The sequence below is a fragment of the Penicillium paradoxum genome, assembly GCF_028828445.1.
Source record: "Penicillium paradoxum strain IBT 22861 chromosome Unknown utg000003l_segment0_segment0, whole genome shotgun sequence".
In the NCBI taxonomy this organism is placed as follows: Eukaryota; Fungi; Ascomycota; class Eurotiomycetes; order Eurotiales; family Aspergillaceae; genus Penicillium; species Penicillium paradoxum.
In genome coordinates, this window is record NW_026643181.1 from 2,946,813 (window position 1) to 2,958,680 (window position 11,868).

At 50.0% G+C, this 11,868-nt stretch overlaps 6 protein-coding genes across 6 annotated transcripts; 4 read left to right on the forward strand and 2 right to left on the reverse strand.

The window, feature by feature from the left end:
• Window positions 1-438: 438 nt before the first annotated feature.
• On the forward strand, window positions 439-2,185 carry N7457_002999 (cytochrome P450; the record flags this gene model as incomplete). The annotated part of the gene is made up of 5 exons (XM_057174045.1): window positions 439-1,200; window positions 1,270-1,578; window positions 1,638-1,748; window positions 1,804-1,967; window positions 2,023-2,185. 5 exons carry the CDS (start codon window positions 439-441, stop codon window positions 2,183-2,185), a joined length of 1,509 nt encoding a protein of 502 aa, XP_057034196.1.
• Window positions 2,186-2,870: 685 nt separating this feature from the next.
• On the forward strand, window positions 2,871-3,610 carry N7457_003000 (uncharacterized protein; the record flags this gene model as incomplete). Its single annotated transcript, XM_057174046.1, has 2 exons — window positions 2,871-3,024; window positions 3,075-3,610. 2 exons carry the CDS (start codon window positions 2,871-2,873, stop codon window positions 3,608-3,610), a joined length of 690 nt encoding a protein of 229 aa, XP_057034197.1.
• Window positions 3,611-3,841: 231 nt separating this feature from the next.
• On the forward strand, window positions 3,842-6,132 carry N7457_003001 (uncharacterized protein; the record flags this gene model as incomplete). Its single annotated transcript, XM_057174047.1, has 6 exons — window positions 3,842-3,954; window positions 4,006-4,163; window positions 4,245-4,464; window positions 4,557-4,739; window positions 4,818-5,352; window positions 5,419-6,132. 6 exons carry the CDS (start codon window positions 3,842-3,844, stop codon window positions 6,130-6,132), a joined length of 1,923 nt encoding a protein of 640 aa, XP_057034198.1.
• Window positions 6,133-7,146: 1,014 nt separating this feature from the next.
• N7457_003002 (DUF3237 domain-containing protein) lies at window positions 7,147-7,911 on the reverse strand (the record flags this gene model as incomplete). Its single annotated transcript, XM_057174048.1, has 4 exons — window positions 7,147-7,304; window positions 7,368-7,623; window positions 7,712-7,774; window positions 7,837-7,911. The coding sequence occupies 4 exons, from the start codon at window positions 7,909-7,911 to the stop codon at window positions 7,147-7,149; spliced, it is 552 nt and encodes a 183-aa protein (XP_057034199.1).
• Window positions 7,912-8,591: 680 nt separating this feature from the next.
• On the reverse strand, window positions 8,592-9,560 carry N7457_003003 (uncharacterized protein; the record flags this gene model as incomplete). The annotated part of the gene is made up of 1 exon (XM_057174049.1): window positions 8,592-9,560. The coding sequence occupies one exon, from the start codon at window positions 9,558-9,560 to the stop codon at window positions 8,592-8,594; it is 969 nt and encodes a 322-aa protein (XP_057034200.1).
• Window positions 9,561-10,152: 592 nt separating this feature from the next.
• On the forward strand, window positions 10,153-11,748 carry N7457_003004 (FAD-dependent oxidoreductase; the record flags this gene model as incomplete). Its single annotated transcript, XM_057174050.1, has 4 exons — window positions 10,153-10,454; window positions 10,554-10,825; window positions 10,896-11,263; window positions 11,356-11,748. 4 exons carry the CDS (start codon window positions 10,153-10,155, stop codon window positions 11,746-11,748), a joined length of 1,335 nt encoding a protein of 444 aa, XP_057034201.1.
• Between the last annotated feature and the right edge of the window lie 120 nt (window positions 11,749-11,868).

Here is an 11,868-nt window from a genome sequence, read left to right on the forward strand (position 1 = left end):
TCTAGCATCTCGGCAGCACCTAGGTCCTCATGAGATTGAGCTGGTATTGCGCTACTATTAGGAGAATCTCGACGGATCCTCTCCCGAATGATGCACAGATCAGACCATCCATTCTGTTTGGAGTATTTCGCGCGCCAAGGCTCCAGGGCTGTTAGGGCTTACATGCGGGGGCGGAATAGCGCGGGCCGCCTTCAGCACCATAAGCAACTGGCCATTGGACTGTATGCTGACATCTAAGAGCATTGCTAGGTATATCGGAATCATGGTTAATTGCATTGCGTTGCACTGATGGACTTTTGAGACAATATCTACCCCGGAAGGTATTCTCTCCTGCGTTGCCAAATCCATTGCTACGTGCTGCTAGCTGATACTTCCCAATTATTCGAATTGAACTCTTCATGTCTCGCAGTCATAACTAGTCGGTATAATTCTCTCACCATGATTATGTCTTTAGAACTGGGCCTGTTCGTGCTGTTGCTTCTTTATATGGCCGTCACAGCACTGTACAGACTTACCCTGCACCCTCTGTCTCACATCCCAGGGCCAAGAATTGCAGCTGTGACACAGCTATACCAGACATTCTACTGCTATTACGGAAACAAAAGCCGCTTCTATCAGCAAGTCGACCGTCTGCACGCCAAATATGGGCCAGTGGTCCGTATCACCCCAGACGAGATATCTCTGAACGACCCAGAAAACTACAGCAAGATATACCACGTCGGAACAAAGTATTGGAAGGCGCCCGAGTATTATCGCGTCTTTGGTGCACCAGCTGCATTCTTCACTACGGTGGGAAATAGACTTCATTCTATCCGTCGTGCCCCTTTGAACACATTCTTCTCTCGCAAGAGCGTCGTGAACTTGGAGCCTCTGGTACAACAAAAGGCTCGTGTGCTTATCGCTAGACTTCAAAACGACCTAGATTGTGCTGGGGATAGAACTTGCGGTACCGTTCAGCTCCATAATCTTTTCAGCGCCCTGAGTATTGATGTGGCCAGCGATTATTCCTTCCACGACTGCTATGGCCTTTTGGAAACGGAGGGAGGCGGCCATGACTTCTCGTCCATGGTGCGAGGGGTTCTCAAGTCATTTTGGTTCTTTATGCAGTTTGAAACAATCGAGAATTTGGCGCTGCGGCTTCCTTCTTGGGTCTCGTCGGCTTTAAGTCCAGCGTTAAGAAGATACAACACCATGGTTGAGGTCAGGACTCACCCAATTCGATTTGCTTGAGAATACATTTTTCAATTTCCTTTTCCTAACATTGTTCAGGGAACTCGGCGTAACGTTACTACCGTCAAGGCTCAGGTCGAAGGCGGACACGAAAAACCGCTCCGAAGGTCCATCTTCCATGAGCTCCTGGAGTCGGATGCGCCGCCCAGTGTCGACGACATGACAGATATTGCGTTGACCATCATTGTAGCGGCTGCTGCCGCGACCGGCAATGCACTGTCCATCATGGCTTTCTATGTCATCAGCGATGCAGAGATTTACCAAAAGTTGCACTCGGAGCTGGTAGACACGTTCCCAGAGGACAAGCCCGACATGAGCTGGTCTGTATTGGAGAAGCTCCCTTACCTGGTAGATGCCCCTTATCACAGTATGTATATCCTGAGATCGATTTTAACTCGATTGCGCAGGCTGCCGTGGTAAAAGAAAGCTTACGGCTCTCTTATGGAGTCATTGGGAGGCTACCTCGGATTGTTCCCGAATCTGGCGCGGAGTTCAATGGCTATTTCATCCCGCCTGGGGTAAGCTCAAATCGGCCCTGCGACATTCGCGAATGCACATTGACACTTATACTAGACCACAGTGGGCATGTCAAGCTGGACGATGCATCGTTCTCCGGCAATCTTCCCCGAGCCTAATAAGTTCGATCCAGGACGCTGGCTCGATCCAGCCGAGTCAAATCGGCTCCAACGTTATTTAGTATCGTTTGGCAAAGACAGCCGCCAGTGCATTGGAATGCCGTAAGTGAACTTAGACTTTGTAATGGTTCTTCGACTAACGTCAGTGCTATTTCAGACTGGCATATTGCGAGTTATACGTTACTGCAGCGGCCCTGTTCCGCACATTTGGAGACCTGGAGATTGTCGATACCCAGGTCAGTGATCTGGTATTCGATGACTACTTCTCAGGCTATCATCCAGAACATGCGACACCTTTGCGGGTCGCACGACGAAGATAGATTTGGCGAGAATGGCCCCCAAATGTATCACCCACACCTTCATTTGTTTCTTTGGGTAGCCTGTTTATCTCCACAGGTTAGCCCATATTTACGTAAAGATTCTCAATGAGAAGGATCTTCACACTTAGCGAAGTTCGTAAATCTAGGTACGCATGGTACAGCCTACAGGCTTGCCATGCGTGGTTCTTCAATACCTAAACATGGGAGGAACGGTGCCAATCATGCCCGATGGCTATTCTTACCATTTTTGTCTCAAGCCACATAACCCTCTCGGGTTTAGGCGGCACGGCGAGGACCGACCCGACAGCCAACATTGATAGGTGGCGTGTATATACTTTGTTTCTCGGATTTTCTCGCTAGACCAATAAGAGGAAGCCCGAAGAGGGTCTCCGAATGGATCTGGAGATGACATACATGTGCACTACGTGGAGTCAAGAGAACGGACTGTCAAGTGGCCCGTTTTCGTCTTTCTGGCCGGTGAAGTTGTAAGGCGGCAGGGCGGGTTCCGGCCCTCCGAATGAGCTCGGTCTGCACAAGGCCAGGTCCCAGCATGCCGGTGTAACAGGGGGAGATGAAGAATTGGGAGCGCAATACTCCGTATATATATCTGCATACTTGTAGAGAAGCGACCAAGCGACACCAGCCTATACCACATCAGTTTACGAGACAGAACAGCAAGATTACCATGGACCGCACCATTGCCCTTGTCACAGGCGCCAACAGAGGCATCGGACGTGAGATTTCCACTCAGCTAGCCAGGGATCATGATTATATCGTGCTCCTAGGCTGTCGCAATGCGACCATCGCTGCTGACATGGCGTCGGAGCTACAGGTGGGGGGTACTCCGCGGAACCGCTTCCACTGGATCTGGACTCGGACGATTCGATAGCCTCTGCGGTGCAAACAATCGAGCAGAAATATGGTCGCCTGGACGTGCTTGTCAACAACGCTGGCGTACTGTTAGACGCCTGGGCACCCGGCATGACCAAATTGTCGACACGCGAGGTGTATACGAGAACTTACACGACAAATGTTGTAGGCACCGCATGCCTGACAGAGGCACTACTGCCGCTCTTGCGCAAGGCTAGTCCAACGCCTCCGCGGGTTGTGTTTGTCTCAAGCCATCTTGGATCCTTGGCTGAAGGCCTGAACCGCCAAGGCATGTTCTTCCACGCCGATCTCCAAGCCTACATGTCCAGCAAAGCGGCCGTCAACCGTATGGCCCTCGTTTACTCACGCATGCTCGAGGATGTGGGAGGATTCGTCAACCTGGCTGCCCCGGGCTTTGTTCAGACCGATCTCACCAACAACCATCCGGAAGGCGTCACGGCACGGGAAGGGGCCAAGCGCATCGTCGAGCTAGCAGTGAGTAAAGACGGACCGACCGCCACATTCACAGATAAGAATGGCCTTGTGCCCTGGTAGATAGTATGCGAGACCGAATCGGGTCTAGGAAATGTGTTCCTGGCCAGATGCCACCGCGTGGGGGCCTTTTTTTGCTGACTGTTTGTTGGGGACCATTTTCTGTTTCGGGGAGGGGGGCTATGTTCGTCGGGGTTCCTTTTGTTCTCCACATCCATCGCGTCCGAGCTACGTCTTATATCACTCCATGATCGACGTATTTCTCCCGAAATTCATTTTAGTTTGTCTTTCGTCATGTCCGATTCGATCTATGCTTATGCGAACCCTCGTTTGCCAGCCACCGTCGACGGCTCGTCTGGAGACCTGTCTGGTTCGTACAGCCCCACGCCAAAACGGCTGGCTTGCGAGTAGGTGCTCTAGACCAAACCTCAGGATCTCCTCGCTGACTTGTCCGGAAGTGCCTGTCGTGATCGCAAGATCCGTTGCGACAAACAAAGACCGGTGTGTGGACGATGCACAAAAGTAGGCATCAACTGTCGATACTCGTCGCGTGCAAAGCCTACACCTTCCAAAACGGATTTGTCGAGGTTTCTCATTACATTAAATAATCGCTTAAGTCAGTACAGACACCATCAAGATCACAAAGTACCTAGATAGACGAGGAAAGCACGGAGCCTAATACTATTGAATTGAACAGATCAAGCCGAGGCGCAGTTGGCCCTGGACCCCTTTTCGCAGAACCCTCCGTCGCTCCCTATCCCTTGGGATGACACGCAAATTCAACAGCCGACAAATGCACTATCTAACAGAAGCTCTCCAGACCAGACGGAACTACACCATGTGCGCATTCATGATTTGGATAACGATCGGGGCTTATCGAGCGATAGCGTCCCCGATTTAAACACCTCGAATAACTGGTAAGAGTGCGACCCGTTATGTTTCGTGATTTTTGGATCTTTCTAGTATACGGCTGAGCTAACTTCTGTTTGAATGGCCGTCGATCAAGCAGCTCTGGTCTTTCTGACTTCGATTTTGCTACATTCGCTGCTACTTTGTCCACCGACCAGGCCATGATGCAAGCCCTGGGCGAAGTGACTGACAATGTCGATCTTGACCTCATGCAATCAGATATACCACCTACACCTTCTAGCGACAGCGTGGCTAGCGCATTAGACCCATATGCACAAGCACTGTGAGTATAAGCCTAGTCACGACATGTCTAAGGTTGCATCAAATGGGAATCACGGAGCTACGCTGACATTGTCCCAAGGCACGAAAGGTTCTTCGATGTCTTGCACCCAAGTCTTCCTATAGTTGATCGAGCCCGTTTTGACAGAGAGTTATCCCAAACACCACCTTCAATCGAGATACAGGCCCTGTCATACGCTATTCAAACACTCGGTGCCTCATCCTCGCCAGAAAGATACGGCCAAGCGGAGACGAATTATCAGAAAGCGCGGAGCCTTTTAGATGTCTGCGAGAGACAAGAAAGCGGCGAATCTCTTACGAGCATTAACACGCTGCAAGCCTGCACCCTTTTGACCCTCTATGAGCTAAAACGTCCTAATGTCGCCCGCGCTTGGATTACTCTTCGACGTGCCATTGGCCTAAGCAAAATTATGAGCCTTGAGCAGCCTGAAAATTCAGCAAAACAGAGGATTGACTGGAACTTGCCGACCCAGCTTCTTCCTCCTCCCGCCAACTCTAGTGAAGCCGAAGAAAGACGACGAACGTTCTGGATACTTTATATACTCGACGCCTTCTCTAGTCTTCGTGTAAATGCAAGCCCGGCATTTGATAAGCAGGCGAGTTGACCTCTGTGAACTTCTTATACCTGGCTGCTATAGAGAAGGCTAACTGGGAGTTTTCAGGTCCTGCTGCCTTTACCAAGTCCCAGCGACCATGCACACTCGAGCTTAGCTCCCATGCCAACCCTGCAGCAGGTTTTCAACAATGAAGTCCCACTGGAAACGCCAATCTCACCGTTCGTCGGTAATACTATCATGATATTTCTTTATAGGCAGTATCTCGATCATACAAAACCCAGCTTGCAGGGTCAGGTAACCTATGCCTTTTGGGAAACCCACTACCGAATTGATAAGGCCATCAAGTTTTGCCGCACAAGCTTGCTTGCCCGTCATCTAGGTGGTGATAGCTCGCTCGAGCCTCTATCACTGGTGTTCCGTATGAACATGGACGCAGTTGAAATGTGTCTGCACGAGACGGCTTTATTGAAGGCACGAGAGGATGGATTACCGGCCGCGTTGATGGCAGATTCTACATCAAAATGCATGGCGGCTGCACAAGATGTTGCCGACGCATTGCTAGTCACAAGACAGCTATGGGGGCAAAGGCTCGACGCCTTCCGACAACTAGACCAGTTTATCGTGTGGCCCGTCACTATAGCCATCAAGAGATGCCTTGATCTGATGAAGCAGGGCGAGCAAGAGGTCCACACTGACTACTATGCCCGTGTACTGCGCGTTTTGATCAGCGCTACTGGTGACCTTGGGCAGCCTGATCTTATTCCGCCCGCTCTTCTAGAAGAGGCCAGGAGAGCGTGTAAGCGCATGAACAGCATCTAGGGAGGCTATATGAAGTCATTGTTCCGTAATTCGGAGGTTACAGAATCCCAGGCTTTATCTGTATGTCTATATATTTGTATTTAGAGCACAAGACAAAGAAAAGTTAAACAGGGAAATGCGTCACAGAGGACGCAAAGATGTATTGCAATGCCCGCTATCTTTACATCATTATTTTATCTTTATGGAGACTCATTTCTTCACTTGAACAGATCCAAATAATCCCCTAATCCTAAAAATCATCAGATTTGTTAACTACTGTGCGATAGATCTACATGCCTAGTCCGGATAGGATTACATGTGCCCCTGCATATATGCCCCTACATATATACTGATAGCCGCCCAGCTGGCCTATATGGTATATTCCCTGGGACCATAAAGTTTGACATTCATGCATGTCTTATTGCATGAGACACATTGGCAAATATATCTAGCTCTCTTATTGCAGGTAGATTAAGGTATCAACAGTACATATACCACTGCATGGCTGTACGCTCTGGTTTCTTTGGAGAGGAACCGCATAGTTACCTATCGGAGGTAAGTCTAAAGAATAAGATTTTACAAAGGAGATAATGTAACTCATAAGTCATTAAACAAGTTGATCTCATCTTGCAAAGTCTAGCAAGCGAACTCGAACAACTAGACCCTCTTTCACCCGAAATTCCCGAAGGATTGTCTCAGTCAATACGTGATACCAGTACGGAGTACATGCGAATGTACTTTCTCGCTGTGATACTGCGGCCGGGATGGAAATGTCACTGTCGAAGTGGCGCGTTGAACTAACTCCTGCATATGCAGGTCCAACGTCAGCACTGCTGATGGATCACGGAGACGGCCCCGGGGGCTGCAAGCTTGAAAAGGAATCAGTGAGCGCTAGTAGGGAGTACGGATTACCGAGCTAGATATTTGAAATCAGGAAGAAAAATGAATCTCTCAATTCGGACTACAAGGATCGAAAGGAGATACGAGGCATGTTTGTTCTCTTCGTTGAATAGAATATGCAATAAATACTTCATCTCACTCATATCCCGAGCCACCCAGGATGCGGGAGACTCGGAGATCAGCGAATAGGGCGCCTGTCTTCTCGTCCTTGAAGAAGCGCTGACTCGAAGTGAAGATCATGCCTTCGAGAGCCTTGTACGCCTCATGCCCGGTCTCAAATTTCATGTGGTTCACTGTCAATGAATGAGGGTTAGAAAATCATTTTTCATGACATGGCGCAGATAATAGCAACGTACGTCCAAAGCCAAAAGGATTTGTTTTGCCGTTTGGGTCTCCCAGAAGCAACGGCAAAGTGTGCTCGTTGAGGTCCGTCAAGCCATCAGCAATGACTCGCACGGATTGACCTTCGGCATCGGCAGCGACCGCGGAGATGGTGAAACGCCCGTACTTCTTATTGGCGTCAATTCGGAACCAATCCTGTCCGGCTTTGATAGCGACGTCGATCTTGGGCTCGAAGCCCTCGACCGAGCGAATGTAACCACCGGAGAATGGCTGTAGAGTTGGATACGTCAGTATAAAACAATACCAGTATGGAGTCCAAGTTAAAGGTAAAGAAGCACCAGGAAGAAAGTCTTCATACCACGCAAGTAAGGTTCGAACCAGTGTAGATATCGCCACAAGGGAATTGACCAGCCAGCTCACACTAGATTTCAGGACTCGTTAGAAACATACTTGCAACAATTCAAGGTGCAGCGAATGTCATACTCGGATTATCAAGGCGGGCTCGAGACGAGCGAAGCCCTCGATCGCGGGAGATGTTGAGGTTTCTTGGGAAGTCATTTTTGTTTTGATGGTGCAAGTAAAGACGAGCTAGAAGGCGATAGTCTTGATTCTTTTCTCATGGCTTGAAGGCCATTTTATGGGCACGAGCATATGGCACTGGTGTAGGGAACAATCGCTGAGTCTCCGAGCTACGGGGCCCGCGGCCCGCACTGTTCCAGCTCGCGGTCCGTCCTCTTCCATTGCAGTTCCATTTTCGACATAAGAGTTGGATATATTTTCAGATTGCAGATTGACATCTTTGTTCGATTTGTGAGCCATCTTCTCGCCCTGGTCTGCCCTTGATCTACTGGTTTGTTGTCCACGATCTGTGCATTTCCTGTCCTCAAGGAGAGCTTGTACTGTCTTTGAGCTATCCTCGAGCCCCTACCTATGTAACATTAGCAACGCCAGCAACACTTTCGACAAAGGTAATTCCATGACCAAGCAATTTTCGTTAGATCAAGGAATATTTTCCTTCTATCACTGAGAAACTCCCTCCAATAGAATGAAGTAGATACTGGAAACTCGGCCTCCACTCAGATCTCGTGAGAATGGCCATACGCGATATTCTATTCCGCAGGAAGAAAGGCCGGGGTCAGATGTTATTTGGTTTCTAGACGTTTTTGAGAGGGTTGGGTGTATGTTTTAATTGTGAGTGGCGTGAGTTCCTTTGACAGGCTTATACACGGTGTCTATATCTACGCCGAATTTGCCTTCCGTAACTGCCGAACAGCCCCTAGGAGGAGACTCTGGGCATATAAGACGTGAGCTTCGTAGACAACCCACGGCATTCTTTTAAAGTTCCGTGTAACTTGGCCCCCAGGATACAAGTTGGAGCATTCCACTGAGACGTAGGTCACTCTTGCCGTGTCATCTGAGATCTTCTCCACGACGAATTCCTGGAAGCCACCATCCATTAATCGCCATGGCCAGCCGTAAGAGGCCGCACCATTGAATGCGTTGACTAAGCCTTGGGGGAACTTCCAGTAGATGACTGTGCCAGCTGACTCTGGTTGGGATGAGCGGTGGGATGCAATGAGTGCCTCATTGGAGGGGAAGAAAGCGCTCGGGGTGGGTGCGTTCGCCGGTAGAACAGAAGGCTGGATTGACTTTGCAGATCTGGAGCTCCAGCTATCAAACATAAAAGCAGAAAGACCGGCCGCGTCTCCGAATAGATGACCCCCGGAAGCAAGAGACACAGATGGCACGTTCCGGTCTATGAGCCATCCATCGGGACCGCGCGACCGTGCATCGAGAAAGGCGGCAACCAGATTTCGCGCCATCCCATCTGCGGTGCACGGTTCGTTTTCGGCCCTGACCAGTCCGATTTCATTGGTTTCACTTTGGTAGGATGCCAATAGCGTCAACGGCACATCCATCTGGACGGCTACATAGGATGGCAGCCAGCGACTTTTCCTGCCATCCGAGCTGGCTTCCGACCACGAGGCTAGCAGACCCGATTTCGCTGCTCCCCACGGCTTTGGTACGTCGGCGTCCGAGGGGTCGCTACATGCCCTGTCCACCAGTTGTCGACATGCACTCATCCGAGATACTTTGTTGATGGGGATTCTCGGGCAGGATCGGTCGAGATATTGTTTGCTGGCAAATGCAGTGACTATGCCCACGCTACCCAAAGCCAGTGCGCTCAGAGAGAGCGTGCTTGCCATTCTCGATTGGCAAGGGATTGTGCGTTTAATGGACATGCGATGGGATCTCTCCACCTAGTGATGGGACGAAGCAGAAGAATGGGCGGATCCAGGAAGCTATGGAAAGGGGCAGAGCGAAAGAGAGACAAGGAAATAACTAAGGAAAGAGAGAGACAGAGGGAAAGAAGACCCAATCCAATATTATGTCACATGTTCAGCAAAATATTTCGCCTTGGGCGACATGGCTTGTGTTCTTTGTTGTCCGGATACACTCGAGAGATCGGCAATCTCCGGGATGGCAGCCTCAGGCACCCGATCTCGGTGATCTCGGTCCCGCAATGCCGCTCTCCAATCACGTGCTGGGCGCTGCAGATAAGAGGCCCACCCCTTGCGGTCCACTGCATCCATCCGATCTACCTACCCGCCCAGATCTGCAGTCATCCAGAAATCCATGGACTCTTGCGCACTCGTGATTTGCGCGAGCGGAGCGCCGTGTCCCGGTAGCCCTTTTTTTTAAAGATGTGAAAAGCACTATCTACTGCTAGGCTTGCGATGAGCGTGTCAAGATATCGCCTACAATATTCGATACGAAAGCAACAGGTATAGTTTAACTATGACGCAGGGCGAGATGCCATTGCGAATCATTGTCGTCGGTGCCGGCATTGCTGGTCTGACTGCATCGCTCTATCTCCAGAGGCTAGGCATTGACCATATCGTTTTGGAAAAGTATGCAGACGTCGCACCGCCAACGGGCGGAGCCATCTCCATGTGGCCGCATGGCATGCGGATACTGTCTCAGATTGGATGTCTGGATGCCATCAAGCTTGCTTCTGTGCCATACACCCGTGTCCTGAATTGTGCTCCAGATGGTAGTTTGATGCAGGACAGCTCATTGTTGCACATTGTTGAGGAAAAGTGAGTCGGTTCTAGGTTATTCTTTACGACATATTGTCTCCCCCGCCAGCCTGATCACGGGTTGGCTCTTTGCTGAATTCAAAGCTAATGTTTTGAAAGTCATGGAATTGGTACGTATCCGCTGGAGAGACGGAAATTTTTGCAGATTCTATACGACGCCCTCCCAGACAAGTCATTTATCGTGACTCAAGCTGAGGTCACCGATGTGTTGGAGTTTCCCGATAAGGTTGAAGTACACCTCGCCAACGGCACGGTCCAGACGGGTGATCTGGTTCTCGGCTGTGACGGTGTGCACAGTTTGATTAGAAGCATCATGTGGGACCACGCGGACAAGAAATCGCCAGGTCTTATAAAAGCTGAAGAGCAGACTTGTATGTGCTGGTTCCAAAGCTGCCAATGCTCATAATGTGTGCTAATTGATGGCTTGATCGGCATTTTCAGCTCTTGAGACAAGATATAAGACACTTCTTGTCAATGCACCAGCGTTTCCAGAGCTCGGAGTGGGCAATCTGATCTTTTCTCACGGAAAGGGCATTTGCTGTATCACTGTGTGTCAGCCAGATGCTACATACGTTTTTTGCATCTTTACCCTCGACGAACCCTTGACTGGACTCGCGCGCCAGCGCTACACTACCAAGGATGCCGAAGACTTGGCGCAGCTCGCCAGTGATAAACCGATTGCCAATGGCTTAGTATTTTCCGACATTTGGAAACGCCGTACTCGTGCATCTGTACTCTCGCTTGAAGAGGGCTTGTTGGAGCACTGGCATCATGATCGTATCTGTCTCGTTGGTGACGCTGTGCATAAAGTGAGCAACATTCCCTAACAAGTTATTTCCTCAAATGTTCCTCCAACAAGAGATTTTCTCCCAAAGGCTAACCGCTTCTCATTCCGACATAGGTTCAGCCAAATATGGCACTAGGGGGTAACGCAGCTATAGAGGGCGCAGCATCGGTCATCAACAATATTCAACGCGTTCTGCAGATGTGCCGCGGCCCAAAGCCTAGTAGCACCTCCCTCAATTCTGCCTTCTCTGAGTACCAGAAGGAGCAATACCAGCGCATGAAGGAACTCGTGGGTCTCTGCGCCATGGTGGCAAAGATACACACGTATGCTACACCGTGGCACAGAGCCCTGTCAGATTGGCTTCTCCCCCTGTTGGGTGACAAGATTCTTCCGGGCCTATTGAGCAGTTTTATTGCCAACGCCCCAATGATGGAGTTCCTTCCCGCTGCAGACCTCCCAGATGGGAATTTTGCTTGGGTTCATCAGGGAACTTGCGAGGCCAACTGAGGTTGACTGCAGATCAATGCTCTATAAAGTCTCTTTTCGGAGTTTATGATATAGTCCCGATATCACGAATCCTTTGGTTCAATACTACAGAAAAGGCTTTCCATGATTATCAGCTTACCC